This window comes from Hylaeus anthracinus, unplaced genomic scaffold (genome assembly GCF_026225885.1).
Source record: "Hylaeus anthracinus isolate JK02 unplaced genomic scaffold, UHH_iyHylAnth1.0_haploid 12002, whole genome shotgun sequence".
NCBI classification, from domain to species: Eukaryota; Metazoa; Arthropoda; class Insecta; order Hymenoptera; family Colletidae; genus Hylaeus; species Hylaeus anthracinus.
In genome coordinates, this window is record NW_026534349.1 from 12697285 (window position 1) to 12719934 (window position 22650).

Consider the following 22650-nt stretch of genomic DNA (forward strand, 5'->3'; position numbering starts at 1 on the left):
ACAATCAAGTACAAACGAAATGCTATCAGTTTCTATAAAAAAAAAAATTATTTTTTGAAAAGTTGGGTGCCAGGTTCGCATAGCTGTATGAGTGAAGTGTCGCCGTTAGACAACAGCCAATTCAGCTGCCTCGCCAACTCCTGAGCAAACATAGACATATGAAGATATAGACCGAGCATAAATTGCTACTATTGATAAGGAAGGTCTGATATTCGGGGCGTGGAAGGCAGATTGAAAATCATTGATTGTAACGTCCAGCTACGAAAAGTCGAACATACCCGAGCGATTAGAAAAATAATCGAAGCCAGATACGTTTCCCTTCGTACAAAGGCTCGGTCTATATCTTCGCACAGCTATGTGAGCAACAGACAATAATTATCTATACTTTAGGAAAAAATGAACGCAAAATGGATGCGAGTCGATGGCAGATCTCCATATTGAAATAACGTCCAAGCACTTTCTTTCTATAAATTTAATTGTTTGACGGGCTACTTGTTACCATTCTCTCTCTCTCTCACTCTCACTCACAACAAGCATTGCATTACATTTCCAACACTACCTAGATCTTTACTTTTTGGAAATGACACATAAATAATCGCAGTGCACACTTTAACAAGCACTTTTCTTTTTTTCCTTTCTTTCTTTCTTTCTTTCTTTCTTTTTTTTTTTGTAGTACGTTTTTTTTCACCGAGTTATACCGTTATGAGAGCCATATATCGGTACAGTTAAATGCTGGAACCTCATTATGCGAATGGATTTGTATCGAACCTTCAAATTTAGGCTTAATGGAGGCTTAGAACCCATTTCTAAAAAAAAACTGATACGCTTGACGAAATTTTGAAAATATTCACTAGAAATTGAAAATTATGTTTTCCCTATTCAGCTGCTCACCAAAACTGCTACCGCTAACAACTTCGGAGCTCCGTAAAAATCTTCCGTGACTTGATCATCTATCGTACGGATTTGATCAAATCATCATTTTCATCGTCACCCTGCGACATATATGCACACTTGTCTCCAAGGGTAGACTTTCCAACGACCGAAGATTATTCGCAGACGGTGCATTCCTGCCCACACGCAACTCTGGTATAATGATGCCTCTCTGCAAGGAGATGCGCCGCGGTCGTTGCAGTTGCTCGCTACGATTACAGCGCGAAATTAACTTTCCACTCGGGACATTGGTCGTTAAAGCAATTAGGGACGCGGGAGAGACATTGTAACCGTTTGTAGCGCAATACATAAATACAGTAATCACTGAACGTACGCAGAAACATCCTTCTCAATCGATACGCGCGCGTCCTTCTTGGGATTCTGCGTATTCGGTAATTTATTTAAGGCAGCGATTGCCAAACTTTTTCAAAGCCGCACCCTTCTGTACCTAAAACTTGTAGATGAAACGTTTTTCTTACGAGTGTTTTCGTTAGTATACGACTAAACTGTTCTTATCGATTTTTATTCAACAGACCTTTTTTCTTCTTTTCGTTCGGTATAAACAATTATCGAAGAATGTGTTTATTCGAACTATGTGTCTGAAAAACTCTCACAGTAATGAATAAATGATACATAACGTTAATATAATAAATTGACAAGATATTAATTTATAGACTACGTAAATGTTTATAAGAATTGTATAGAAGCTTAACATACTTTTGGGGATTTATAACACTGTTGAATATTTATTTAGGAAATAAATACAACAGAGTTTTAAACTAAGCGTATATTTAAAAGTATAAGCTATAATTTACAAGACAGAACCGATGTTCTTCGATCAGAGGTTTTCTGCTAACTGCCTGCCGAGAGTCGGAAAAACTATAAACGGTCAGGGGGTGCAATAAACCGTGTTCTTCTCAGGCAAAGCCGACCCCCGGTAAGGAGGGGACTGCGTTGACGAGCGCAACTACAGAAAACGTTCAAAATTATAGGCACATAGTGCTTATTCTCAACAAACACATATAAATTTACAACGTATATTTCCGTTTACAACGAAATAACGTATTTATAGAGTTTGTCAGTGCATACAAAAATTGTAAATTCATAGACAGTTTATAGATTTAGAATTATGCATTTATAGGAAATTTGAATGTGCAAGAAAGTACAAAATGCAAGCAATATGCAAGAATATAAAAAAGATTGAAAGTAAAGTTCATGTTATGATATTTGCCGAATAGGTGCAATTTTTGTAGGCACGTTCGCGAAGATTTTATTTTGCATAAAGATCCGCAGTCTAATAATACCTTAGCATTAGTACATACAATACAAGGAAACATCCGAAGTACATAATTTCTTAATTATACATTTTTCGAACGGATCTAATCTCGTACAACGACATCTACGCTATAGAAAGGTCACAGCACCATTGAAGATAATTATTTTTGGCCAAATTCTGACAGTTGCCGTCGGAATGTTTTCGGCAGAGCGTTATTCGTATTTGCTCCGATTTGAAGAATTGCGCACCCTAGGGTTAAAATTCCGCGCGTCCTATTTTATTCAAGTAACGCTCACCTCCATCTCTCGCGATTCGACGCGAAATAGTTGATTTCGTTGCAGAAATATGTGCTGAAACACAGAAACCAATTAAGTCCAATCCATTGTCTAATGGAGTCAGAAAGAGAAGGCTCATTTTCTCATTAAATTTTTCGCCCGTGATGAAAAGCGTCGTTTCGAGCTCGCCGAGACTTGAGACAATGCGTGGCACACGAACAGTTGCATTTCTGGGACTCCGTCGAAGCTGGAGCGCTGCAGGTGCACCGAGATCTCTCTTCTCTCCGTTACGTGTCCGTTGTTCGCGTTCCTCTTGTTGTGTTCATCTGCCTCTGGCACACATACACGAGTGCGCACGCCGCGTTTTTCACCCTTTCCCTTCTTTGATCTCTCTCATTACGGCTCCTTTTGTGCCGGAGAGAGAATGCAGCCGCTGCATCGGCGCTTCCATGACAATGGTCCGGGCCACTCGGATCGTCATAAATATTGAAATTGAAAGGAGTCGATCGCGTGGCGATTAACCCAGCCGCACGCACACTGCCCACCTACGATTGTTCGCCTTAACATCGTTGAATATCCAAGAAACGCGCGATTCTTCTCGTTTTCTTTTCGTCGAGGGTGTATCATTTGATGTTGTTTCTGCGTAGCTTCGCGAGGAAAACAAATCCAAGAATTAACGTCTTTACAACGATTAAGGGGGGAGGGTCAAGTAAACAACCGCTTTTTCGCGAATTATTTTTGAAGACTGCGTAATATATATTTATTTACAACTAATTACTTGTTATTTTGTAGCATTTAGATAATCTGTATAATTTTTTTTATGTAAAAATAATCATAAATGAATGAACAGCAGCTGTTTAAAGTTGACTTGTCGAAAATGCGCCGTGCAACGCACAGATCACTCTAATTATTTGAAATGAAAAATCCACCAATTTTTCGTTACAAAAATATAGTAATGCGCTTTGCATCAACCTAGATTAAAAAAAAATTTTTAATTTAAAAGTTCACTCCAGGTTAAAAAAATCTTGTTATAAAAAAGAAATGATTAAAAACATTGTTTATTTCAATTTTTATAAAAACCTTTAGGTTGATGCAAAGGAGAATAGTCTAAGGAATATTTTGTGCCAAGTTTCATAGCAATCGGCTGAGAAATCTCTAAGTTACATTGCACGGCACGCGAAATGTTGTGTTTTGAGAAAAATGCGTTTAAAGTTTCCGGATCCAATAAAAATAGTCCTTCGTGTATCGTTCGGAGCACATCACTTTAATGACTTTGTAGGTACATTTAGACTTCAAAGTTTTAGCTGAAATGGTCGGAGCACATTCTCCAGATGGTAAACTAATTTTCTAAACGAAAAAAGAGGTCAAAATTTTGAATTTTACTTGACCCTGCCCCCCTTAATCGATGAACAAAGACAGGACTAGTTATTATCGATTTATTTGTACAGTGTTTGGGGAAAATTGTAGTTTCTTAACTTCTTTTTTTATAATCAATGATATTTTACATATTCTCGGAAGTCTCTAAGATAGATATAGTCCAAACAACATTTACTAGTTGATATAATTTATGAAATTAACAAAAAAATGCGAAAAGTGGGTAAAAGTATAGAAGCAATAAGTATTTGTACGATTCTTATGAACCATTTAGAGTAGAGTTTGTAACGTAAACACATCAGTTTATTGGTCGACGTACGAATTGGAAAATATCAAATTTCCAGTAAAGTACTTTTAAAAAAGGTTCTAATAGAGGAATTGAAGAAGATCCCACATCGAATAACTAATAATTTTGTTAATTTAATGCTTAGAAAAGTTACAACAATGATAAAATCAAAAGGAAATCTCACGGAGGAAGTATTATATACTTATAAATTGATGTAAATTTTGTTTCTTTTTAATCAAGTGTTAAAAATTAAACAGTCGTGCGAATACTTATTCCTTCAATATTTCTATCGATTAATTGTTTTCTTCTTGTTAATTTCGCAACTTACATATATAACTATTTCTTTTTGTAATCTATCTATTCTAGAGACTTCCGAGAATATGTAGAATGTCATTGTTTATAAAAAATAAGTTAATAAATTACAATTTTACACAGTTTTTTGGGGAAATCGATCAGTGTACGAATACTTTCTACACCCACTGTAAGAGTTAAGCGAGGACTTTTAAATATATGACCTCGATAAATCGAATAAAAGAAAACCAATTATGGTGATCGTTTCTTCCCTGATTCAGCTAGCTGAAGAAAAGACAGAACACGGTTCAATGGTTCTCGGGCCTGAAGTAGTACAAGCTAATAAACCTTCAGTACACTTGACCGCTCTGGATGGAACTGTACTCATTTTCTTTATGCAAACCTTGTTTCTCTTTGCTCAATTTACGAAGTTTCGTCGTTAGCTCTTAACCCATTCACTGCCAGGCAAATTTAAAACGTTTTCCCTTGGACGGCAAGATTTAATACGGATGCGTAATCTAGGTTATTATTTTGATAATAAAAAGTGATATTGATTTTGTTGTTTCAGAAAGAAAATTAACGATCTTCTTTTGCAATAATTCGTGGTATGGGGTTGTTTTGGGGGAAATCAAACTGGTGATTTAGTGCAAATAAAGGGAATTTCAAAAAAAAAGAACGGTATTTGCAACTTTTACGTGACCATGCAGCGCCGTCTGGTAAACGCTTAATAGGACGGAACTTTGTATTTATGCGGGACAATGATCCCAAACACACCGCAAAAATTTGTACAAATTATTTAAAAGGCCTACAAAGTAATCGTGAACTGAAAATTACGGTATGGCATCTCCAATCGCAAAATCTTAATCCAATATGGAAATTATGGGAAGCAATAGACAGAAACGTACGCAAAGTGTGTCTGAAATAAAAAAAAAAAAAGAACGTTTATGGGAACCATTACAAAGAAGTTGACGATAATACATTCAGAAAAATTTTTAAAATTACTCGACAGGATCCCGCGACTAGTACAAGCAGTGACGAAAAGAAAATATAAGATATTTCGATAAGACTTTTGACATTTCTCCACTACTTCTTTATCGCAAAATAGCTTAATATTACAAAATCAACAATAAAATCAAGCGAGAGAATTGTATCCATGTGTTAATAATTATTTTGTTGAAAACGAGAAAGTGTCGGTCTCTGCGTCAAAATGTTAATAATTGTCATTTAAAAATGTAACGAATACCTTACTAATAATTGAACAATTTCAAAAAGCAAGTCAACATCCATGTATGAAATTAACTTGCACGGTACTTCTAGTGCAAATATAACGCGATTCCTGTTTGCATGTTACGCAACCAGATGGCTCCCAGTGTAAAAGGTTAATAAATAGAATGGTCCAGGGTTAGTACCAATCAAGAAACCGTCTTTCGAAGCACATCTCAAGTAAAGCGCATAAAATGATGGAGAGTTATCGGGGAGAGAATCGAAGGAAAAAAAAATTGAGAGTGCAAAGGGTTAACGGGGCTGAGAGGGAAAGCTTGAGTGTCGGTCGCGCGGTCGGAATTTTCCCCGGTCGCGATCGATCCTGGCTCGCTCGCACAGAGTTCCTCCCCCGCGACGCAGGATCTCGAGGACGCTCGGGTTCCACCCCTGGCATTTTTATTTCCACGGCTCTCTTACGGTTTTTTAATACGCGACCGCGCGTGCCCGACGACGACGCGGAGGTCGTTAATTCCTCGAGAGTGCCGTTAGAATCCTGCAGAACCCCACTACGACTGACTCCGACTGATTCATCCGTGCTCTATCGCAGGTGATCTCATCGTCTGCCACCGCCTCGCGGAGTCCAGTTCGTTTGTTCGACTCGTTTTTCCCCTCCTGGAGCTCCTGCTTGGTCGTTAAGGGGAACTCTGTTTCCGGTAGCGCGGCGATGTTCACCGCACACCGGCTGCGGTTTTCTTCGCCAGAGAGTGCTATGCGGTACTTTCATCGTGTTTCCCTCCAACTCTGCGCTCCCGTCGCTCGACTTCCTCTTGCTTGGCGGTTTTCTGCGTTTGTTTGGCGACGCGTGACGTCCACGCGGACTAAATTTATTCTCGATCCACGAGAATTAACGCTATTTGGATCAAGGGGAGAAACCTCGTTAGGAGACCGAGTATTAACCCCTTGACTGCGGGACGATTTTTGCTGGAAATTCTAAGAGACGTAGAGGTGTGAATTTTAAATAAATATCAGCTTATAGGTATGGGTAAGACGAAACTTTTTTATATTTACAGTTTATTCATACGGCGTTTAGTTTCAGAGATAAAAATTAAAAACTTAGACGATCTTTTTCCTGAGATCTTGTAGTGGTGTGATCCTGTTACTGTTGTTTTAAAGAGAAAAAGAACAACAGTCGAACAATCGAATTTAAAAGAAAAAAATATCAGCTTATAGGTATGGGTAGGACGAAACTTTTTTATATTTACAATTTATTCATACGGCGTTTAGTTTCAGAGATAAAAATTGAAAACTTAGACGATCTTTTTACTGAAATACAATTCTTATAACGAACTTCATGCTTTTCAATTTTAATTTCCGAAACTAAGCGTCCTGTGAATACACTGTACATATAAAAAAGTTTCCTTTCATCATCCCCTTTAAACTGTTATTTTTTTAAAATTGATTTAACGAATACAAACGTTTCTCTGGGCCTATTTCTCGGGGGCGTATACATACGCCCTTCGCAGTCAAAGGGTTAAGTGTTTTTCATGAATTTTTTTTATCTTAAATAAACCGCTTTAACAATTTAATAGGATTTTCGATTCATACTTTTACGTACATTTTTAATGCCTTGGTTTTTTAGCCTGTAGATTAAAATCACGTTTTACATTCATTGATGGAATCGGTTCTGGGTATACATAGTAATAATAATATTTTATCCTCTATAACCATTTTTTTATAGAGAAAGAAATGACAACATTATTCGTCTACCGTCACGTATCTTCATTTAAACAGATATGTTTAACTGAACACAGATATGTTTTCACATATGTACGTAATAAAGACATTTGATGATTATCAGACTGCGGATGTTTATGGACTTATGCCAAGTGGAAGCATGGAAAAACGTATGAGGATATGCACATGTGCAAAAATATTAAAAATATCAACAATAAATTACAATATTAAACTACAATGTTACGTTTAAAAGATAATAATGATGATGACAACAGTTAGGATAGTAAACAGACATAAATAGGACAGTAATAAATATTGGTACGGATAGATTTTATATTCGACACATAAAATGTATCTCGATGCGTTCATCAATGACAAGGCTGCAGAAAATTGTAGGAGTAGAAGCGTGGGAGGCGTTAATGACTTTCTTCTAATCGTATGCGATTAAATATTCCCGTTCGAAGGACAATCGTGGATGGCCGTGTACACCTGAATGACCTCGCCGCGATCCTACCTTGTTTCAGCCAGAGAAAGCCATGTTCCATGGACCCTCTCGTTGCGAACCTCTGACTTATAACCGTGTTACATGTTAAGAACCGTAATATAACTCGTCGTTGACCGTTTAACCGTTTCATGGTAATTACTCGAGTTGTGTGTACTCTTTTACATTTCTGTCCAATACTGATTAGAGCCAAATTTACCTATTTGGGCCACTTTAGACATTTTTCAATCATCAAATAAATATGTTTAAAAATCAAATATGTTTAAAAAATATTAAGAAGAAAAATTAATTGATAATGGTATCACTTTGCACATTTTCCAATCGTGTGTGACATATCAAGTACTTATGCTCAGGTCTGGTATTCTTCATAGTATCACAAAACAAAACATGGACTGTCGATATTCTATCCAGAGACCGTCGGTTAATGAGAAAATCAGTGTCCCGAACGATCTTCTTATTTTCCACGATATCATCTTGCGCGGGGAGATTGCAACGAGTTAATAAATCGATAGAGCCGCGTATCCGCTTGCGAGGAAGTCAAGTCGTCCAATCAGAATATTCGACGTACCAATATTTACCGCGCAGGATGCTAATGGATTTCTTCATTACGATAATAGCGATCGCCTCCGGTGGTATTACCGGGAAGTGGAAGGTTCGGATAATAAAACGAGAAGCGTTTCGGTAGTCCGATTTAATATCGCTTTCCCATCGCTTTTCGATGTTCCTTTTACGGGAACCACGAGGCAGGGGCTTAACTTTCGCTAAATCGACTGTTCTGGGAACTTTTAGCCTCTGCTTGTCGAATAATTTCACCGGCGCGCGGCGTGGTGGACAGACGTAGCTCGAAATATCGTTAAATTGATTCCTAACGCGGACTCAATTTCAGCGGCGAATTAGTAATGCAAGTTTACGCTGTAAAGTTTCTAGTGAATGTATGTACAGAGAATTATAGACGCACCCTGTATCTGGCGTTGAATCGAATTTTTGGTGACGCTACTGTTCGCCTGACCGGAATGAACGTCGTTTTGTAAGGTGTCAGGGAAAGGAAGCAGGCGTGAGATAACACTCAAACAAATTGCACATAAGATTAACGTATATTATTATTTAGACTAAAGTACTTGGCATGCGACGTATAAACACATAAGACGTAAAGAATACATAAAAGTCGAAACTCCGTCGACGCTAATTGTCGCAATTCGTTCGGCATAGTTCACACAGTTCCGGCTCGTTTGATGGTTGACAGCCTCTTGCAGTTTCTATAGACAAACCATGTGATAAAATTTTCAAAAATATTTGTTATATTTATGTTGAGGTGGTATTCAAGTCTCAGAACTTTCAAAATATCGATTTTTTTTTTGCATTTTCTTAAAGCGTAGACCTTTAAAAATATATCTGCCAAAAGGATTTTGTTGAATTCAGAAAATTAACGAAGTTAGCCATGTCTAAAGAGAACGGTGTCCGCGATGACGTTATCGTCTCCAAGTTCGTTCGAATACTGCATTTTAAATTTCTTTGCAGTTTTTACTACAATTTATTCGTTGGTAGTGTGCCCTCGCTGTATTTTCTTAGATAATTAGGGGCTTTTCAAAAATTGTATGTAGGTATTTTATTTTTATCCTAATAAAGTAAAGATGATAACGTCGTTGCGGATACCGTTCTCTTCACATGTCCCTAACTTCGATCATTTTCCGAATTCAACAAAATCAACAAAAACTAAGCTGGAATACTTCATCGATACAACCGGGTAATATTCAGAGAATTTAAAAAAGTATCAGGGAATTTAAATGCGACAACTGAGAATTTCGATATTTTTTAAATAATATCTTCAATTTACTTGTATCTTTAGTTCATTCTTACTGGAACTCGCGTTGAAAATTTTCAAAAGAAATTGAACGTTGAAACAGAGAAGCTACAATGACCGAATCAGAAGATTTGACAAGAAAATGTATAGGAAATGTAAAAGAAAAATTTGGCGTCGAAGAAAGCTAAACTTTTAGCTGTGATTCAAGTTATTGCTGATCAATTTGAAAATCTTCAGTAATTTTGTCTACAAAATATTAAAAGTTTAATTTCCTCTAATACAATATAGGCGGGCAGTTCAAAATATCATTACTGAAAAACGGGAAAACATACGAATAATGAAAACTGCTGAAAATGTTGAAACTTTATTGCTATTTTTACATGTAATCCTATGTCCGAAGAGTCGTTTGAACATTGTGTAAGAAACGAGATCGTCTTCCGCGAACGTGGCTCTTGATCCTCGTTGCAAACCGGAAATCGGCTGAGCACGGAGGTCGAGGTTTCCTCGTGTTACAAAGCCACGGTTACACTGCACCGTGGTATCACATAATGCGCGGAGTCAGGTGCGTGTGCAAACTGCAAAGGGAATGTTCCTCGATTAGCCGTGCCCAGAGTAACTCGTTTTACGCGAAACAGTTGCTATTTAGCGACAGAATCGTTGAAATTTAATTAACGCAGAATTGTCGAAGTAGAGAAACGTGCAATGCTCCATGCATGCTCACGTTTGTTGTTAAATTGAATTATTCAGTTACGCGAGAAATTAAAACTACAAATATTTTGTATTTTCGAGTTTTTATACATATTAAGTGTAGAAATTAATCCCATGCCTTTCTAAAGTAAATGTAAAATTTAATTATAAAAAAAAGCCTTATTATATAAAGCCTTATTGTTATTTACATAACATATATAACATAACATATATATAATTGTAGAATGTCAATGATTTTACACGTAATGTTAGACATGTTAAACTAATAGAGCCCAATTTTTTCATCTCTAAATTGAACGTATATTACACATTATACAAATGCATACTCATTAAACATATCTTGCAATAAGTATATATATATGCGTTGTATATAAAAACATTGGCACTCCATAATTATTTGTTATGTGAAATAAAAGTTCTTTAAAAAAAAATCTCTTTTCCCTTTTTTGAACCCTTAAAGGGGATCATTACATGCGTCTATATATACATCGAGTAATTAATGTGTGTATTTAGTAGATTCAATCGTAACAAATGTGGGTTTCGAAGACAACTCGAAGCAAAGAGCTGTAACGTGAAATAAATAATATTTTGTTTGCTAAATTATCATCCTTTAAGCAAAAATTAAATGGCGAAGCTTGTGATGTAATATTGGTCAAAGGATTCGCGTGGGAATATAACCCTTTGAATAATTAAAGAAGGGCATTCCAGTCAGGTGAGCGCTCGTTGCAACGGTGCAACAGACAGACTCACTGTCGTCCTGTGTTTCGATCGATATCCCAGAGTCATTGACCTCTAGCACGATTATGTTAATACCTTGTCGCGATATCGTTCGTGGCCTCTTAACGACATAGCTACATATAACCACTCGTGTAGCTCATTTTGTGAAAGCGTCTCCACACACTGACTCACAGTGTCATCGAATACGAGAAATTATACAGTTCAGGTTAGATGCATCACGTTTGAAAGGCTGGAAATACGAGCTTACCAAAGAATTTTCTCCACCCATGCCATTAATTTCATTAAATGATGATTAGGACGTCGTAAAGTATGCACTTTTAGCTACAATTTCTGAAAGTAGCGTTGAAAAATATTTCAAAATGATCAAAGTATGGCGACGTGAGTGTGTCGGGTTTTTTGGAAACAAGTGATACAGAGACACCCTGTATATGTATCATTAGTATTGGCGACTCCAAAGAATTTGGTGTTAATTTTGATCTGAAACAAAAGAATGAAATATTTTTTCAAAATAAATCAATAAACTTCATTTTCCATACATCGATTTCACTTTTATTTTGGTAATCTTTCAATGCAATCAGATGAAAGAGCAGAACATCTAATTTTTCTCTCGTAAAGACACGTTTTTCTCTCTATGGCATCCACGATATCACTGATGGCAATTGTTTTCGAGTCAAGTGCCACCTGTCTTGACAATGTATTCCGATCTAGTTCGATAAACTCATCGATACCTGGTTTGTGTATGCGCTGCGTCGATAAACTGGTTTTAAATTTATCTTCAACAAGTGTACTAAATATTACTAAAATTATAGTAATATCTTTTTAACATGTTGACTCCCTTGGGGGTCACCGGTGACCGGCGACACGACCAATGGTAAAACTACATAATTAGAGTAAATATCGATACTGATTAACAGTTTGATGAAAAACGATATATAAAAATTTTGTAATTTTAACACACCCTATTATGGAATATACAGATTTTCAGGTGAATTTTTTCAATTTCAATCAAAATGCAATTTAGGAACTTGCTGAAAATTTGATATGTTATAAAAACCAATGTTATGAACCAATAAAAAAAAATGATAACAATTAATAACCGCTCCGTTACTGAGATATAATTCATTCAAATCTAGAACAGAACGTAGCGAACCTGCGCGGTGACAGTTAACGTTTTCGTCACAATCATTTCTGTAATATTATGAATGTATGCGTAGATATACGTATTGATGTATTATAGACGTGCGTGAGTACAGTAAAATTGTACTTTTACAATTGTTTCCATTTATACTTTTGAACGTGGCTATATTGAAACAACTGCCTTAAACCAAAACTTTTTTACACCAAAGACACGTCTGCGACTACTGGAGCGTGATTCGTCCCAAGAATGAGCACTTTGCTATGCTCCTCCATATCATGCACGCATATAAAAGCGCTAACGACGATCTTTCTGCTCTCTATTATCGCCGACTATCGCTAACTAGCCCGGTCCCTCGGTTCGTGGAGCATGATTGACGGTGGCCTCCGTTTCTGATTGGCCTGTCCACTGCTGGAACACGTTTTCGTCGGATGGAATTGGCCCTCGAAGTCCTTTTCATTCTGAAAATAACTAATTTCTTTCATTAATTGGACCCAATTTTTACAGTTTCCACGAACGAATACTGCGATGAAATATTTTCAACATTAAGTGGAACGATAATGCTACGTCTAATACGTAAACATTTATTTTACGAAAGCCATTAAATAATCTTTTTCTTTTTTTATTTTTCGCTCGCTAGATGGCTCCGGCTGGCATTATTAATTGTATTGTGCGTTATTGTACGTTACATTTTAACAATCAGTCGGGATGGAACGGATTTAAAAACAGTAAATTGGAACTATGAGAATGGCTTCATTATTCAAAAGTACTGTTCCATTTCATTAATTGGAATCCTTACCAAATATCGCCGAAAAAATATTCAGATCTCCGCGAATAAACGTAATGTTATACCGGAAATGAAGGATTCTTCGCAGCTATGTAAACCTGGCATCCGACTTTCACAATAATTAACTTTCTTTTTTTTTTTTACAGAAAATCATAGTATTTCGTTTGTAGTTGATTGCACTAACAATAGTTTCGTTTGTAGTTTCATCGATTAGTAAATAAAAAAAAATGGAAAAAATAACCCGCACTCAACATTGAGAAACCTCAAATCCGTTTTTGCCATGTGATTCAGAATCGCTAGATAGTTGTTTGTAGTGATTTCCGTTTCCTTTGTAGTTGAATAGTTTAAAAGTTAGAAGCAATTGTTTATACACCTAAGAGGTAACTTCGTAAATTTTCAAGATTTTTAAAATCCGCTTTTTCCATGTGATGGGCCATCGTATGTAGTTAATTGTAGTGATTTTCCTTTCGTTTGTAGTTGAATAGTTTAGAAGTTATAAGCAATTGTTCATACGCCTAAGAGGTAACTTCGTCGAATCGTTTATAGTCAACTTAAAATATTTGTGTAATATTATTTTAAATGTTTTAAGTGTGAACATATTTAGAACTTTTTTTTTATAAAAGTTCCATAAGCAACAATTTTTTTTCAGGTAACTCAAAAGTTTACTGTAAAATTTCTTTTAAAATTCTCATCTCAATAACAATTTACAACAAATAATTAATTTTCCACGACTGTGTATATGTGTGTATATGTGTGTATATATATTCTATACGTACTAGTTATATACCTTGGACATTTTTCGTGTCCACATGCATATTTTACACGCACGAAAGCCGTTTATAATAAGCTGCTCCTTATTTACGAATACTCGCCGCTTAAATTATGACAGATAATGCTTTCGCTTTGTACGAATTTGCATTGCACACTCCGCGCGTTCTCAAAATAGCCGATTGCCTTGTTTGCAAGAGATCTTTTTATTTCGTTTCATTGTTACCGAGCATCAGAATTTGCAAGTCATAATGCATCTGCAACCGCAAATACGTCGTTGATCGGTCTTATCTCTTCGTTGCGACAGAGAATATTTTTCGAACGAGCATCGGTTCGTATTCTGTTAAGAAGAAAGGATTCTTCTCGTTTGTGATTCATGATCGATAGACCCAAGTGTAGTAATACGATTGCATTCGTATGCTCGAAGTTATCAGCATTTATCGCCTCTTTCGTACTGTAAGACCTTATACTAACAAGTTCCATTTCGCTAGTGCAGATATTTTCGTCTTCCGCGGTGAGTTCTTTGCTTAACGTTGTCTTCGTGTAACTGAAAAATTCTGATTACGTCCAACGTACACGATGAGGTTTTTTCGTTGTATTTATCACGATTTCATTTGCAAATACACGTACCTACGAATTAATTCACAAAGAACAAAGCTGGTGGAACGATGTTATTTTCGTCGATGAAAGTAAATTCAATCTAATCTATTGGAAACGAGACGAAGAATTCGGTGTTAACTATTTAAACCCTATCGACTTAAATCTCACTACACTAAATAAATAAAACATGGTAGTGGAAATATTATGGTTTGGGATTGCATTTTGTCGAAAAAAGTTGGAGAATTGGTATTCATAGGTGGCATTTTAAATAAAAATAAGTATTTGGAGATCTTGAAACAAAGTTAATGGAAAAACACAACTGCCATGGACATCACATTTAACACAAATGAAATCACATTTAAATTCTATCAAGATAATGACCCTAAACATATAGCTAGAATAGTTCAAGAATATTTTATATAATTACCCTTATGTGTTACACCCATCACAGTCACCGGATTTAAATCCTATTGAGAATTTATGGGATTATCTCGGCAGAAAGATTCGAACAACACCAAGCAGGACAAATCAAGAATTAAAACATCGATTATTGGAAGAATGGAGGTGTATTACAATTAATTACTTAGAAAAAATTACTTCAAATATTAGATAGACCGGAAAGTAATGTCGTTTCTTTTACATTAAATTCAAACAAATGTTTGATAAATTTCTATTTCTAAGCAATTATGTAATCGCCCTCGTTGTCAACAGCCAACTAGTGTGCAAATTTTCAATGACCGATAAAAATCAACGAGGTGTTGAGTGATAAACAAGGATTTTCAAATTGCAAAAACGACATTACTTTCCAGTCTACCTAATATGTCTAATCGATTGCGATGTGTAATTAAACAAAAGGGTTATCCGACAAAATATTAATACGTTAAGGGGTAAGACCAATCCAGGTTTCCCCAAAATAAACTAAGTTCGAGAATTTGTTTTAGAAATTTATTAAAAGCTGTGAAAAATTCAAGTGTGGTACCTTATTAAATGCATATTAATGTGTAAAAAATAATTTTGTTTATATGTTTTTCTTCTAAAATTGCGGCTTTAGTACCCAAGATTTCAACCTAGAACAAAAAACCGTACATTTTCTATAAATATATTGCAAAAGCTACGGAACAGTGTACGGAAATTGGAAAATACCGTTTTCTTGAAAAATGGCACACAAGCAAAAAAAGGAATCACTTATTTTCCGAAAATTTCATCGAAACATTGTCTGTAGAAGAAAAGATTCACAAGTTATCGCAAAAATCGTACGCTATTCGCTAGATAATGTATTAGGTTGTCCCAAAAGTTTCTTTCGCTTTATTAATAAGTAATACATGCACAATAGTTTATGTTTTATGTTACATTACTGAATTGTGCACGATTCATTTTGCTCCATTACTGTTACAACATGAATATCTATGAAATTAGATTGTCTATTTATATAAACACGACCACATAAAATAATTTAGTGCAACTCGCGAAAGAAAGTTTCGGGACAACCTAATATTAGAGGCGTCACCCTGGAAATTTTAAGAGTTCCTTGAAAAATATCACAAATACAGTGGTGTACTGAAATTATTGGCCGGTAGTGTAAATACATACATTCTCCACGTACGCGTATAAAATATACAGTTGCGTAAACGTCGGCGGTCTAGTCACAATAAAGAAACCATAACGCTGGTGGCACTTGTGCGCCCATTGGTGCAGCTTAGTGCATCGCGGAAACTCGCGGTCCGAATGTCAGATACAGTTAGAAATTCAATGCACCGCTGTCGGAACGTTGAACTCCGTGTTCCGCGGAGCTTTTGCCAAGACCTGTACGGCCGCAATAAATCCGTCGATGCACGTGGATACGAACGATCCCCTCGGTGCACGCTCGATGCACCGAGCGGCGCGGTGCAGCTTGCACCAGAAACGAAACTTTGCGATGCACCGTGACAGGAACTAGTTTCCACCGTGTCGGCGGAATCCCCTTTGCATGCGAATAACCCAAGGCAATCTCGCCACTCACGGCTGCATTTTTCGCCAATTCCGCGTAAAAAATGATCGAACGAAAGTCGATAATCAACTACACAGCTTGGAGTGATACGTGCAATCTTTGGTAACAGGGAATAAATTCCTTTTTCTTTTATTTATTTATTTATTTATTTATTTTAAGGGGTCGTTATCGTACGCTCGAAAGATAAAAAGATTTTTTCTTTTTTTTTTTTATTATTATTTTTATTCTATGTAACAAATAATTGCGGAATGTTAACGTTTTTACACATAATAGTAGACGTGTTAATTTTTAATAATTTCTTTTTTTCATTATTATAGCCACTTTAAATTTGTCCACTTCCTCTTGACACGATAACTTGACATTATTATAAATAATCCGAAAGCAGAAAGGCAAACATATTATTAAAGTATAGTTGTCTAAAACCAAACATCTCCGACCGAAACAGAAAAATGGCGGACGTTTGAATTTTTTCGACACTTTTTGTGAACTTTGATTATTTGTAATAAAATTATTTTCTTTTCTTCATGATAACGTTCTAGAGCAATTTTAAAACTAATTTTTCTCTGCCTTTCTCGTTGTAGAATAACCTCTCAAATCCTTAAATTGTTCAGAAAGGTACGCCATATTGAAAAAATGTAAAAATCGATTTTTATTATTAAAAAATATAGAATTTCTCGTTATTCAGGCATACATTTGTTTTATAATTTTTGCGAAATACCTTTGAATAATTTGTATCGCTTATTTTAGATACAAGAAAAGAGATGTATGTTTATTATTTGAAGATGAATTCAAGGCATTTTCGGTGCCAAAAGTTTTTTTTATCGACGAGTAAAAATGTTAACCCTTTGCAGTCCAGATTTTCTGATTTCGGGTATAGTTCTGTCAAATCTCATTCGACATATGACACCAAGGCGTTAAGAATTTTATTCTAATATTAAATAAAGACAAAGAGATTCGTGACAAATTAGAAACTTGATATTAAAAACAAGCTAATAACTATATTAGGTAGACTGGAAAGTAATGTCGTTTCTTTTACATTAAATTCAAAGAAATTTTTAATAAATTTCTATTTTTAATCAATTATATAATCGCCCTCGTTATCAACAGCCTTTTGCCATTTAATGTGCAAATTTTCAACGCCATATCGATAAAAATCAATGAGCTGATGAGTGATAAACAAGTATTTAAAATTGCACAAACGACATTACTTTCCAGTACACCTAATACATATGCTCATTTAAATGTCGTAATTACAAAGGCATTCGATTAATTAGAATTCGATTGTAGTTCCCATACATTCTTAAGGGTGCTTAAAGTATATTTACATCTCTAAATATAAACAAAAACGTTGTGGAGCACACATTTTGTCCTGCAGTGTACGTCGGAAGTTTATGCGCGTCCTAAGAAGAGCGCAGTGTGGTGCATCAGAAAATCAATGCAGCGGTCCAGGGGTCTTAATCCGCCGCGACCGGTCGTCGACGTTTGATCTATTTTTCCCAGGACCAACTAGCAAATAAATTTCCCTCGTCCGTCCCCGTTACGTTCACCCTTCGACCTGGCAACCCTTCCTCCTAACCTACGCCCTACATCCGGCCGTGTCCGCGTTTTCCCGTTGTTCTCGCCCCAAAAAAGTGGTATCGGAGCTGCAGATGGAAAATATGCTTTTTAATGCCTGTTTCCTGCGGCCCATCTTCCGCTTTCTTCTTTCAATTGTTCGCTCCCTTTGCGTTTCATTCTCTCGTCCGATACCACTCTTACAAGATCTGTGTTAGGGCACAGATTAGAAAGACATCAAATAGTAGAGCAGTTAAGGAGAGAATTGATTTTTTTTCGGACCGAAAAACTGGTTTCTTTATTACTTTTCATCGAAGGAATTATGCAAGACTTTAATTTGATATTTTACATACGCTTTTATTACTATTTTAATATGATACGTAATACCAGGGCCGGCGTGACCTTTTGCGGGGTCGGGTTCAAAAATGTTGCGGGGCCTGAATTCGCATTCAAATCCTACACTTAAATTTTATAACGAGGAATTATTTATTTACAAATGCTATATATTTTTTATAAGATGAATATTAAATAATAATACTTTGATGATTTTTGTCACTCCTTTCGATTTAATCATCGCTACTAAAAAAATGTCTTGCATCTCAGCAGAAATTGCTTCCATTTGTTAATGGTATCATCGGTCTGTAAAAAGTTAATCAAAATCGGTACCTTTTAATTGAGTAATTTTCGTAGACCGCGGGGCCTTTTAAAACGCGGGGCCAGGTTCCGGAGAACGCGCTGAACCTGCCTTGCGCCGCCCTGCGTAATACAAATTTGTATGGAAAGATTTACCCAAAAATATAAATGTCCACGTGTATGTATTTGTAATAAAAAATTTATTTAGAAATATCAAATTTATTATTTAATTTAGACAAATATCTTTAATAGATATAGAGGATACTAGCGAGACTGAGTGTAAATGTGAAATATGTATTGCTAAATACAAAATCATTTATTATTGAAGTACTTATAATTTTTCATTTTTCTTAATTCCTAAAAAGCCTCTCTTTTTACACATTTACAGCGGAACGTATCTTTGAGTAGATCGTCATGAAGTGAAATAACGTGTGGTTTCAAATTATTCTTTTCCTTCTTCCCTTGAAGATTGATCGACGATCTATCATATTAACATAACGATTTTCAATGTTACAGGAATGTTCACCGTTGTAGATGGAAAGCCAGTGTTTAAATATACATTGACCCAGTGGCAGACCATCGTGGTACATTATGGTGGACTGGCCGGTCTAGCTCTCATTGGGCTCCTTCTGGCAGCGATTTTACCCTGCGTGGGGTTGTTTTTCTGCTGCTGCAGATGCGCTGGTCATTGCGGTGCTAGGAGTCAACCATTCGACAAGAAGCACGATCACTGCAGAAAGGTGATAATCAGCATGGTGCTCATAGGGGTTGCTACTATTATATTGTAAGTGTATTTCGATATTGGTATCCTTAATGTCTTCATTTAAGAAATCCAATCACTGCTAACAAGGGAACATCGATTGTTGATACACCCCGATTTTGATGAAAATGTAGAATTCTTTGTAGGACATTCCCATCTACACCGTTTTCAGTTTATACACTTATTACTTAAAAAGTTTTTAAGTAATAAGCGAACGGCGGTAACATGTATAGAGAAAATGTGTTCAGTACGATACCTTGACAACATATTTCAATGTCATCAAAATCGGTAAGGAGAGCAAACTTCTAAATAATTACCGATATTTTAAAAAAAAATTCATTTGACGAATTTCAAAATTTCGTCCACTTGCGCGGTGCTTTCGGACTTCGTTTCGTTACTGGATTCCGATATACAGGGTGTCCCAAAAGTCGGGGAGGAGCCGGAAATGGGGGGTAGCTGAGACGATTCTGAACAACAATTTCCTTTGCAAAAATGTCGGATGGGGCTTCGTTAAGGAGATATTAAGAGAAAACCTCGACCAATCAGAGCGCGCGTAGACCGTTCGAGCGGCCGCGGTAGCGAAGGCTACGGCGCTAGGCGGCAGCGTCAATGTCCTTCGATGCACGTCGAGTCACTTGTTCGCGTGCAAGCGCGGCCACCAACGCGTAGCCTACGCTACCGCGGCCGCTCCAACGGTCTACGCGCGCTCTGATTGGTCGGGGTTTTCTCTTAATATCTCCTTAACGAAGCCTCATCCGACATTTTTGCAAAGGAAATTGTTGTTCAGAATCGTCTCAGCTACCCCCCATTTCCAGCTCCTCCCCGACTTTTGGGACACCCTGTATGTACAAGTGGGTGTAGAAAGTATTCGTATACTGATGAATTTCCAAAAAAACCATGTAAAATTGTAATTTAGTGATTATAAAAAAAGAATTTAAGAAACTACAATTTCACACAAACGTTTTTTGGGAAATTGATCGGTGTACGAATACATTCTACACCCACTGTATGTCGACTTTCTGTGGTCAGCCAAGCTGCCTGAGCCAACTACTTGAGGGCGTATATACGCTCTTCACCGGTCAAAAAGTTAATATTTATACATTGGGATTGCTACAAATGTCCTGCTCCTGCGCCGACCTAAATACGATCCTACCTCGAACGATGTTTCCTCTCGCTAATTACGTTGGAACGAGACCTTCCTTCGAATAATACCAATATCCACTGCAAAGCGGGGACTCAAAGGAGGACTTGTACCAATAATTGTTTCGTCGACGAAGGCTAATTGAGCTTTCCAATTTACTCTGGATTTATTTACGTTAGCAACTAGGTATAGAGATTGATTCTGTGCCTTTCTAAAGAAAATTTATTATTCAATTATAAAAAGAAATATGCAACCTTTGATCTTGGAAATAGAAATTTCAAAAAATAATGCAACTATCAATTAGACATGGACCATTGCACTTATAAAAAAAACATGGTCCTACAAATGCGGTACACTTTCAATCATTCATTGTTTTCCTTTTACATTTTATTTTAAATGTACTGATAACGAAGTTACAGTTTGTTGCACTTACTTGGCCCAGTCTGTATACGTATATTTACATCCGTTTTGATTTAAAGGATCGATGTCGGGAGCAATTTATCAGAATATCATGAAATTTAATATGATAATTTATACATATATATAATATGTAACACATGTATAACATATATATTATATATATATAATTTAACATTGATTAAGGTTGTAATAAAATCTATACTTCGATTACTTTATCTTTCGTCGTAGACAAAATTATAGAGGAACAAATTAGAAACTGTATAGTGTCCTAATATTAAATTCACTGTACATTGGTGTTAATCGTATTGTTTGATGTTGTTTGCAGGTTTGGTGTCGTCTGCGCGTTTGTCACGAACGAGTACATGCAGGATGGTACGAAAGAGCTGCCCAATAATCTCAAAACCAACCTGAACGATGTAAAACTGTACTTGAACACTACGAAGGAACAGATCAACAAAATTCTGAAAACCAATTTTGACGAGTTGGAGATCAACCTGAACAACATCCTCCAAGCCAGCGGGAGAATAGTCACAGAACAGCTCGCCGAGTACTCCCACGCAGTCTCGCTGACTAATCTCAGTGACATCGTAGCTGGTTTGGAGTCTATCAAAGAGGACCTGAATACCATGCAGACCATCACGCGGGATCTACGGACCAATGCTAGTCATTTAGACAACGGTACTTATCCCTTTCAAGCTGTATAGGAACTGGTAGTGATAGGAGACGTGTTTTGATATGTTTAACATTAAACGTATCGACATTTTACATATACAACACCTATCTTGCCAGAAGGAGTCACTTGATCCCATGTTAAATAAATGTTGACTTTTAGACAAAAATTCTGAATTATTTAAAGGAAATAATTTGCAACGTAACATCTAATTTCTAATAAAATAATCAAACACATACATTTATTTTTATAAATAAAATGATGAATTACTTTCACACGGGGCCAATGTACTGAATATAACGAGAATTATTCACTCCTTGTCGTATTTGGTTTTTTTGTAGGCTCTGATTTTTACTTTCTGACTCTCAATATAGGACTGTTTGTATTTCGTTCAATTATAAAGGAACTCATCTTGTGTACAAACTTTGGTAGCGTGATTTCGTCCACTTAGAGTGCATTTTCATGAAAGAGAAAATAGTTTCACATCTATTGTGACTTGTTTTGTTGAAATGAGATCTTTCACGTTGTCCCACGCATCTTGTGAATCACAAAGGTTTACCGTAATTCATAGACGGCGTCAATGAAAAATTCTTGTCTTCATATTCTATACATGATTTCCCTGTGTTTCCAATTACTTTAAATAATAACAACAACAACGATAAAACTCGTCTCTGTTCGTTTCAGCTGTACGAGGTGTTAAAAACAATCTCCTCCACACGCTCGCGGCGTGCAAGACCCAGAATTGCAAGCAGGTCCTGCACGATTACAAAGTGAACCAGATGTCGGTTAAGATAGACTTCGACAAGGTATTTTATTTAAAGGAACTCGCGGGATCGCGATGGAGGAACTTTAAAGTTTCAAAGAATGTCCACTAGTAAGCTCGTGGCACTCGTATTTATTTAAATGCAGCGACGGTGTTCCCCATCGCGTCTTGCGAGCTTCTGGCTGTTCTGAATTTTCAGTAAGAATCGTCTCACAGTTAAAGGGTTAATCCGTGAATACTGATTTCGAAAATTAAAAACCTAATATCTTTTTAGCATACTAGTTAATCATGTTGGATCCTCTATTTCGAATTCA

General features: G+C 36.4%; 1 protein-coding gene across 7 annotated transcripts in view; it reads left to right on the forward strand.

Annotated features, from left to right (window-relative positions):
* The window catches only part of LOC128891851 (prominin-like protein), a 75341-nt gene that overhangs the window by 37392 nt on the left and 15299 nt on the right, over positions 1–22650 (forward strand). For all 7 annotated transcript variants that reach the window (XR_008460930.1, XR_008460931.1, XR_008460932.1 and 4 more), the window contains exons 2-4: positions 19099–19366; positions 21229–21581; positions 22258–22379. Coding sequence is in view for 4 of the 7 variants with exons in the window: in XM_054151743.1 (XP_054007718.1) it covers positions 19099–19366; positions 21229–21581; positions 22258–22379 (743 nt within the window). In the remaining 3 variants the exon portion in view is untranslated. The remainder of the gene's footprint in view (positions 1–19098; positions 19367–21228; positions 21582–22257; positions 22380–22650) is intronic.